The sequence below is a fragment of the Priapulus caudatus genome, unplaced genomic scaffold, assembly GCF_000485595.1.
Source record: "Priapulus caudatus unplaced genomic scaffold, Priapulus_caudatus-5.0.1 Scaffold688, whole genome shotgun sequence".
NCBI classification, from domain to species: Eukaryota; Metazoa; Priapulida; class Priapulimorpha; order Priapulimorphida; family Priapulidae; genus Priapulus; species Priapulus caudatus.
In genome coordinates, this window is record NW_014577749.1 from 25,635 (window position 1) to 36,028 (window position 10,394).

Below are 10,394 nucleotides of genomic sequence, written 5' to 3' on the forward strand. Positions count from 1 at the left end.
TGCCCGTCGCCATCTTGAAAACAACTCGCGTGCTGCGCGAACAGCCTCGAGAGCCTGATCGCGCGCACTTGCGAGCACTGTTTAGAAGGCAAGCGCACGCGAGCGTTCGCGCTGTTGAACACGCATCTGGTGATGTTATGGTGAATAGAATAAGCAGATGATTGTAGATAAAGTTGACAATATTCATTCTGCGTTGCATTACATTATGGCCGTGGTGGGACTACTACTGACACCTGGTGGTAGAAAACATAAACATCAGATACATTACTGAACGTGACAGGTAGGTCTGTGTGCTGCAGCCGCATCGGCTGCGGTCGGCTCTGCGGCGGAGTGTAGTAGAAGGTTTCTTCATCACTCTCCGTCACGTCTAGCTGAGCGACCACGGGAGATATGCTAGCCAGCTTCCTCGAGCGTTTCGCAGGACTGCCACTCTTTTCTTCATTGCCACGCTTCTACAACACGAGCAACGCCGAAAATGTTTTAAATGCTGTATACGCCATATTTTTTTCGTACAGATATTTTCGCGAATTCAGACTTCGCGAGTGGTTAATTTCGCGGTCAGTGAATTATGAATTATTTGGTATGAATTCTTCGCGTGTTGTTATTTTCGCGTCGTGAACGCGTTCGCGAAATTCGCGAAAATTAAACCACCGCGAAATACAGCTTATACAGTAGGTCAGAACAAAGGCAATCTTAATACATCCCAGCGATTTAACAACGGACACAATGTTCGATATCTATCTAATAAGATAACTATCGAGAATACACAGATATGATCAATCATGATCATGATCATCAAACACTCTTTTCTGGTGATTAACTGATTAATGAATTGATTAATTGATCAACCCAAGGTAAATGATGTAATTGTGATACGTACGTGTGATTGTTACACATCGCAGTCGATAAACTACAATCAGACCTTTGTTCAAATGAAAAAGAGTTGGAAAGGTGTAGATTGTTTGTCAGAAATAATATGAAGAGTTAATAATTAATTTTTTAATTTTTCTATGAAACATGCTGAAGACGTCAGTATTGGGTATCGCTGCTTCCGAGACGGAGCTTCGGACTTCTGCAGAGTCCAGGAAAGTAAGGCCACGGTGCCTATAGATGGCGCCACTTTCCCTTTCTTCGCGTTCCGACAGCTATCAGGAGAATAACAACAACGATAATAAGATTTAAAAAAAAATATATATGTATATAATAAAAGATGGGAATAAAACAGCGAGATATAAAAGATTAAAAGCTCCCTGGAGCTCCAGGTTAGAAACTGTGGCGACGTATGACCCCCATAGAAATAATATAGATAACCATATCAGGTTAATGTGGGTTTCCATGGTGACCCCACTCCGTACGTGGATGTGGCTGAGATTGCCCCTGTGTGTAAAAAATTGCTGTTTATGATTTCTGCTGCTTTATTGTTTATTCATGGACATTTTCGATTATTATTTCATAGCAATTTTTGTTTTTTCCGTGAGAATTTGTCATTCTTTTTTGTTATACTTGTTATTTTGTATGATTATTACCATATTCTGTTGATGATTTACTTACGTGAAATGCAGAATGATTATCAGATTGTTTACCAGCTAGCAAAGACATACCTATGACCATATAAAGACGTGTCATTTTTCACCAAAATAGTATTCACCACGTTTCTACACTACAACACTTCTAAGTTGCAAGCCTGCATTTAATAATATAATGAACTAATAATTTAATTTTATAATATTTTAATAACTGATGTAATAAAGCTATTGGAATGCAACATTAAGGTGTTTATTTGTGCTTGCTAAGACAATCATAGGATTTGTCAGGGGCCGGTGCAAACAATACATATAACAGCAACCTAATAAAAATAGGATGAAATTAGAAACAACAATTGCATACGATTACAATATACTATATTGTTATATCTATATACTATCTATTTATAACCTATATATCTTTACAGGCCCTCACATTCGTTTTGTTTTTTAATACATTCACGCAACCACTCACGCATAACGGTTGCTTACTTGCCGTTGGTCGGCGCTAGTGTCGCGCTATAGACGTGCGCGTGTACCCCGTGACTTGATCATCGTATAGAATGACATCATTACTCGTATCGTTCATAGCTTCGTCGAATGAAAAGTTTTCTCAACACTGATTGACAAGTCGAGGGAATTCGCACTGACATGCTATACTGCCGCAACTATGACGTGATTGTCAACCCCAAACTCATCCCGATAACCTATAGCTGGCGAATGTAGGGGGGTAGCGGTGGATTTGGTTGCTATAACCACCAGAGCACGTATATTTATTTTACGTGCTGCTACCAAGAGTTAAACCATAAAAGTTGGTAGTTGATCCTTTTCAGGTTGATAGTTTGAGCATTAACTTGGTGATCAAAGATGATGATCAAACTGAAATAATGATTTTAACATTAAGTTAAGAGTCGATCATTATCTTCCAGTGATTCTTAAACCTCTTTAATAGTTTGATTATTAAGTTCATGATCATTCGGAGATGAATTTAATGATCAATGGCCAAGTTGATAGTAAAATTATTAAGTTAATACTCGAACTCTTAACTTTAATGATCTGATTATTAAGTTAATAATTCTACTATTAAAGTTAATGATACATTTTTTCCTGGGTTGCAACAGGCAACTGGACATCGTTCGCCTGCTACTGGAGGCCGACGCAGACCCAAACGTCGCCAAGAAGGATAGCAGATGGACGCCGCTGATGACTGCGGTGAGTAAGGGCGATGAGGCGGTGGCGGGTATGCTGCTCTCACACGGCGCCGACGCCAAAGCCGCGGACTGGCAAAGACAGACCTCCCTGCACATCGCGGCTCGCTCTGGCCAGCTGGACATCATGCACCTGCTACTGGAGGCCGGCGCCGACGCTAACGCCGCGGACCAGCAAGGACGGACCTCCCTGTGCCATGCGCCTCGCTCTGGCCAGCTGGACATCGTGCGCCTGCTACTGGAGGCCGGCGTCGACGCCAACGCCGCAGACTCGGATGGTGTGACCTCCTTGCGCATCGCGGCTTGCAACATGCAACTGGACATAGTTCGCCTGCTACTGGAGGCCGACGCAGACCCCAACGTCACCAAGAAGAAGAGCGGAGAGACGCTGCTGATGATAGCGGTGAGTAAAGGCGAGGAGGCGTTGGTGCAGATGCTGCTCTCGCACTGCGCTGACGCCAACGCTGCGGACTCGTACAGACAGACTGCGCTGTGCCACGCGGCTTGCTCTGGCCAGCTGGCCATCGTGCGCCTGCTACTCAAGGCCGGCGCAGACCCCAACGCCGCGGACCAGCAAGGACGGACCTCCCTGTACCACGCGGCTTGCTCAGGCCAACTGGACATCGTGCGCCTGCTACTGGAGGCCGGCGTCGACGCCAACGCCGCAGACTCGGACGGTGTGACCTCCTTGCACATCGCGGCTTGCAACAGGCAACTGGACATCGTGCGCCTGCTACTGAAGGCCAGCGCAGACCCCAACGTCACCATGACAAAAAGCGGGAAGACGCCGCTGATGATGGCGGTGAGTAAGGGCGAGGAGGCGATGGTGCGGATGCTGCTGTTACGCGGTGCCGATGCCAACGCAGCGGACTCGTACGGAGAGACCTCCCTGTGCCACGCGGTTCGCTCTGGCAGGCTGGACATCGTGCGCCTGCTACTGGAGGCCGGCGTTGACCCCAACGTCACCCAGACGAAGAGCGTAGTGACACTGCTGATCATGGCGGTGAGGGAGGGCGAGGAGGCAGTGGTGCGGATGCTGCTCTTACGCGGCGCCGACGCCAACGCCGCGGACTCGCACGGAGAGACCTCCTTGCACATCGCGGCTTGCTACAGGCAACTGGACATCATGCGCCTGCTACTGGAGGCCGGCGCCGACCCCAACGTCGCCATGACGAAGAATGGAGAGACGCCGCTGATGAGGGCGGTGAGGGAGGGTGATGAGGCAGTGGTGCAGATGCTGCTCTCACACGGCGCCAACGCCAATGCCGCGGACTTGTACGGAAAGACCTCTCTGTACCACATGCCTTTCTCTGGCCAGCTGGACATCGTGCGCCTGCTACTGGAGGCCGGCGCGGATCCAAACGCCGCCGTGACGAAGAGTGGAGAGACGCCACTGATGAAGGCGGTGATAGAAGGCAAACAGGCGATGGTGCAGATGCTGCTCTCACACGGCGCCGACACCAACGCCGCGGACTCGCACGGACGGACCTCCCTGTACCAGGAGGCTTGTTTTGGCCAGCTAGACATCATGCGCCTGCTACTGGAGGCCGGTGCAGATCCAAACGTCGCCAAGAAGAAGAGCGAGAAGACGCTGCTGATAAAGGCGGTGAATAAGGGCGATGAGGCGATGGTGCGGATGCTGCTCTCACACAGGGCCGACCCCAACGCCGCGGACTCGGACGGAGAGACTTCCCTGTACCAAGCGGCTCGCTTTGGCCGGCTGGACATCATGCGCCTGCTACTGGAGGCCGAAGCCAAGCCCAACGTCGCCGATACGGGCAGCGGGAAAACGCCGCTGATGATGGCGGTGAAGGAGGGCGAGGAGGCGGCGGTGCAGATGCTGCTCTCACACAGGGCCGACCCCAACGCCGCGGACTCGAACGGACATACCTGCCTGTACCACGCGGCTTGCTTTGGTCAGCTGGACATCATGCGCCTGCTACTGAAGGCCGCAGCCAACCCCAATGTCGCCGAGACAAAGAGGGGAGCGACGCCGCTGATGAAGGCGGTGAATAAGGGCGATGAGGCGATGGTGGAGATGCTGCTCTCACACGGAGCCGACGCCAACCCCGCCGAGAAGATAAGCGGATTGACGCCGCTGATGATGGCGGTGATGAAGGGCGATGAGGCGATGGTGCGGATGCTGCTCTCACACAGGGCCGACCCCAACGCCGCGGACTCGTACGGAAAGACCTCCCTGCACATGGCGGCTGGCTTCTTTTGCCAGCTGGACATCATGTGCCAGCTACTGGAGGCCGGTGCAGATCCAAACGTCGCCGAGACGAAGAGCGGGAAGACGCCGCTGATGATGGCAGTGGAGGAGGGCGAGGAGGCGGCGGCAGTGCGGATGCTGCTCTCACACGGCGCCGACCCCAACGCCGCGGACTCGTACGGAAAGACCTCCCTGCACATGGCGGCTGGCTTCTTTTGCCAGCTGGACATCATGTACCAGCCACTGGAGGCCGGTGCTAAGGTGAAATTTTAGCAATGTCCTAATGTATTTTCTTATAGATGGTAAAGGTAATCAGTAATAGTAATCGTTTAACAGTTAATAATAGATATGTTAAATAGTTTCACCGCATTATACTACTCCTTCAATCTACTCGGGATCGAGGAAAAATGTGGGCGTACGTTGTGAACGACGGAGACAATTTTAGCGATGTTCCAATGTATTGTTGTCTAGATAATAAAGGTAATCAGTATTAGTAATCGGTTAATAGTTAATAATTTAATAATAGTAATAGTTAGTAATCGGCAACAGTAATAAAGGTAGTATGCTCGGAGAAACTTGTTCTTTTATTGTATTTTGATTGTTGTTATGTTTGTGTATTGATTGTGGGTTGTTTAATCGGACATAAAGACGTTTCTCTCGTTGGGTTATGTTAGGAAGGTACCCTAACGTCGCCAAGATGAAGCGCGGAGCGAGGCCGCTGATGAAGGCGGTGACGGAGGGCGATGAGGCGGCGGTGCGGATGCTGCTCTCACACGGCGCCGACGCCAACGCCGCGGACTCGTACGGAGAGACCACCCTGTACCACGCGGCTCGCTCTGGCCGGCTGGATATCATGCGCCTGCTACTGGAGGCTGGCGCGGATCCAAACGCCGCGGACTCGGACGGACAGACCTCCATGTACGCCGCGGCTTGCTTTGGCCGGCTAGACATCGTGCGCCTGCTACTGGAGGCCGGTGCCGACCCCAACGTCGCCGAGACAAAAAGTGGAGAGACGCCGCTAATGATGGCAGCGTGGCTGGGTAAGGAGGCAATGGTGCCGATGCTGCTCTCACACGGCGCCGACGCCAACGCCGCGGAGTCTCACGGAAAGACCTCCCTGCACATGGCGGCTCGCTCTGGACGGCTGGACATCATGCGCCTGATACTGGAGGCCGGCGCGGATCCAAACGCCGCGGACTCGTACCGACAGACCACCCTGTACCACGCGGCTTGCTTTGGCTGGCTGGAAATCGTGCGCCTGCTACTGGAGGCCGGCGCCGACCCCAACGCCGTCAAGACGAAGAGCGGGGAGACGCCGCTGATAAAGGCTGTGAGGGAGGGCAAGGAAGCGGTGGCGGGGATGCTGCTCTCACATGGCGCCGACGCCAACGCCGCGGACTCGCAAGGACAGACCTCCCTGTACCACGCGGCTCGATCTGGCCAGCTGGACATTGTGCGCCTGCTACTGGAGGCCGCAGCCGACCCCAACGTCGCCATGACGAAGAGTGGAGAGACGCCGCTGATGATGGCGACGAGGAACGGCAAGGAGGCGGTGGCGCGGATGCTGCTCTCACACGGCGCCAACGCCAACGCCGCGGACTCGCAAGGATTGACCACCGTGTACCAAGCGGCTCGCTTTGGCCAGCTGGACATCGTGCGCCTGCTACTGGAGGCCGGTGCAGATCTAAACGTCGCCGAGACGCAGACCGGGAAGACGCCGCTGATGAAGGCGGTAAGGGAGGGCGAGGAGGCAGTGGTGCAGATGCTGCTCTCACACGGCGCCGACGCCAACGCCGCGGACTCTCAAGGACAGACCTCCCTGTACCACGCGGCTCGCTCTGGTCAGCTGAACATCGTGCGCCTGCTACTGGAGGCCGCAGCCGACCCCAACGTTGCCATGACGAAGAGTGGAGAGACGCCGCTGATGATGGCGATGAGGAACGGCAAGGAGGCGGTGGTGCGGATGCTGCTCTCACACGGCGCCAGCGCCAACGCCAACACCGCGGACTCGCAAGGATTGAGCACCCTGTACCAAGCGGCTCGCTTTGACCAGCTGGACATCGAGCGCCTGCGACTGGAGGCCGGTGCAGATCCAAACGTCGCCGAGACGCAGACCGGGAAGACGCCGCTGATGAGCGCGGTGAGGGAGGGCGAGGAGGCGGTGGTGCGGATGCTGCTCTCACACGGCGCCAACGTCAACGCCGCGGACCAGCAAGGACGGACCTCCCTGTACCACGCGGCTTGCTCTGGCCAGCTGGACATCGTGCGCCTGCTACTGGAGGCCGGCGCCGACCCCAACGTCGCCGAGACGAAGAGTGGAGAGACGCCGCTGATGATGGCGATGAGCGAAGGCAAGGAGGCGGTAGTGCGGATGCTGCTCTCACACGGCGCCGACGCCAACGACACGGACTCGCACGGACAGACCACCCTGTACCACGCTGCTCGCTCTGGCTGGCTGGACATTATGCGCCTGCTACTGGAGGCCGGTGCAGATCCAAACGTCGCCGAGACGGAGACCGGAAAGACGCCGCTGATGATGGCGGCGTGGGAGGGCGAGGAGGCGATGGTGCAGATGCTGCTCTCACACGGCGCCGACGCCAACGCCGCGGACTCGTACGGACAGACCTCCCTGCACATGGCGGCTTACTCTGGCAGGCTGGACATCGTACGCCTGCTACTGGAGGCCGGTGCAGATCCAAACGTCGCCGAGGCGAAGAGTGGAGTGACGCCCCTGATGAGGGCGGTGACGGAGGCGATAGTGCAGATGCTGCTCTCACACGGCGTCGACGTCAACGCCGCGGACTCTCAAGGACAGACCTCCCTGTACCACGCGGCTTGCGATGGCCAGCTGGACATCATGCGCCTGCTACTGGAGGCCGGTGCAGATCCAAACGTTGCCGAGACGCAGACCGGGAAGACGCCGCTGATGAAGGCCGCCGAAAAAAGGGGGAGTTTCACTGCGTTGCACTACTCTTGTGATCGACTTCGAACCGAGGTAAAACTACGTGCGTACGTTGCGAATGATTGAGACCAAATTTTAGCAATGTACTAATGTATTTTCTTATAGATGGTAAAGGTAATCAGTAATAGTCGGTTAACAGTTAATAATAGATATGTTAAATAGTTTCACCGCATTACACTACTCCTGCAATTTACTCGGGACCGAGATGAAACTGCAGGCGTACGTTGTGAACGACGAGACAATTTTAGCGATGTTCCAATGTATTTTTGTCTAGATAATAAAGGTATTCAGTAATAGTAATCGGTTAATAGTTAATAATTTAATAATAGTAATAGTTAGTAATCGGCAACAGTAATAAAGGTAGTATGCTCGGAAAAACCTCGGGTTGTTAACGATCCACGTTTCTTTCGTTCACACAGATGATTACTCGCCTCTTGAAACACGGAGCTGACCCGAACCTCGTCGATTATAACAAGAGGACGCCGCTCACTATAATAGGCAGCCAGGTGAGAAGCCACAGAATGGGTGAGCGAGCAGCACAAGCGGGGTCAGTGGTACAAGCGGCGTCAGCTCTCCTACAGACGTGCGAGTCCGCCGGCGTACTTCTACAGGTTAACACACGCGACAGCAAGGGCGACACCCCGCTGCACAGCTTTTGTAGGGTGATACTCGCATGCAAAGACAATGTTTACGCGCGAGAGAGGGAGGGGTGCGTGCAGATAGTGCACGCGCTGCTGTTCAACCACGGCGCACACGTCGACGTGGTGAACGCCCGGGGAGAGACGCCATACAAACTCTGGCGCCGGATTTACCCGACGCGTTTCAGCGGCAACGTGGTGTCGAGCGACGAGATACATGGCAGAATGAGCGCACAGTATTATTCGCTGAAGTGCTACTGCGCGCGCGTTATCGTCAGACACAGCGTTGAATACGAGAACAGGCTGCCTCCGAGTCTTGTAGAATTTGTCAGGGCACACGCTAGACCAACGTAGGCGACACTAAGCGTGTTAACCGAGGAAGCCCATGTAGGATCCGAGATGCGATAACCCAGAAGATATTATCAATAATTGTTAGATATAAGTTCTTATTGTTGCACGTGTTGGCAGACGTGTTTCAATTGCAATGTAAAATCGAGTATATGTAGTAACACTATTCAGTTTATATAGAAATGTGTAGATTATCGGTATGATGCCTTGATGAATTGGCGCGATTTAATAACCACGAGTACAAATGTTAAAAGTTTGCAAATCATTTTGCTCTGTAAAAAAACTATAAAGGCTGGGTTCTGAATATTAAAAAAAATAAAAATACAATATAACTATTTTACCATGAAATGTATGCAATTCGGAAAGTACTTAGTACCATCAGAATCACATATTTGATGTGCTCCTGCTACCACACACCACCAAAAAATATAATCATTAATGACCCACTGTTCAGACGATCCACTTGTCGTAATGTACCCATTAATAGGGTATATATATATATATATACTATAGACTGTATATGCAGTCCAACCATATACTGAAGGGACACTACGCCCTAGACTTATAGGGAATAAGCCTGTTATGTTTGATGCTCACACATGTGCATAGTCAACGCAGATATATTTTTTGAATAACTGGAATGCTTTCACACCATGCGTGCATACCACGCGACACACACGTTGTTCTCCACGCGACATCTCGCGGTCATATATCATAACATCTCCTTTCTTTAATGAAAATAAACATTTCCTGCGTGAGTGCTTCATAGGCATGCACTAGAAGTGTATATATGTGTAAATCAAAATCAAACATAGCAAAGCCAAGCGAATACTCACGTACGTACTCACTGCCTGCTTGATCTTTGCCCTTACCTTGTAGCTGCGCTGAGGTGACCATGACAGAGGAGCGGCGGTTGGCGAGTGACATACGCGCTTAACGTGCTTGTGTGGCACATTGCGCTTGGTGGGAGGGGTAGTGTAGCATCTTCTGAGGCGTGTTCAACAGCGCGAACGTTCGCAGCACGAACGCAGCGCCACTTGAACGACACCGAGCTATGCACCGAGCGCTTCCTTTATCCAAGATGGCGGCTTCCTCAGCAGATTTCATCGCAAGATTTTAATGTCTTCGAAGAAATACTGTTAAACAAATTAGCAGACAAAATTGAATGAATGATTGAAAAATAAAATGAAGTTGAAACAGAGTGAAATTGAAGCCAGAAGTGTTAGATTCGCATTCACCAGAATGCCCGTCGCCATCTTGAAAACAACTCGCGTGCTGCGCGAACAGCCTCGAGAGCCTGATCGCGCGCACTTGCGAGCACTGTTTAGAAGGCAAGCGCACGCGAGCGTTCGCGCTGTTGAACACGCATCTGGTGATGTTATGGTGAATAGAATAAGCAGATGATTGTAGATAAAGTTGACAATATTCATTCTGCGTTGCATTACATTATGGCCGTGGTGGGACTACTACTGACACCTGGTGGTAGAAAACATAAACATCAGA

The 10,394-nt window shown here is 51.7% G+C and overlaps 1 protein-coding gene across 1 annotated transcript; it reads left to right on the forward strand.

Annotated features, from left to right (window-relative positions):
• The first annotated feature begins 6,869 nt into the window (after positions 1-6,869).
• On the forward strand, positions 6,870-9,041 carry LOC106812797 (ankyrin-3-like). Its single transcript, XM_014816771.1, has 4 exons — positions 6,870-7,230; positions 7,567-7,737; positions 7,819-7,938; positions 8,325-9,041. Exons 1-4 carry the CDS (start codon positions 6,871-6,873, stop codon positions 8,895-8,897), a joined length of 1,224 nt encoding a protein of 407 aa, XP_014672257.1. The 5' UTR covers position 6,870; the 3' UTR covers positions 8,898-9,041.
• Positions 9,042-10,394: the final 1,353 nt, after the last annotated feature.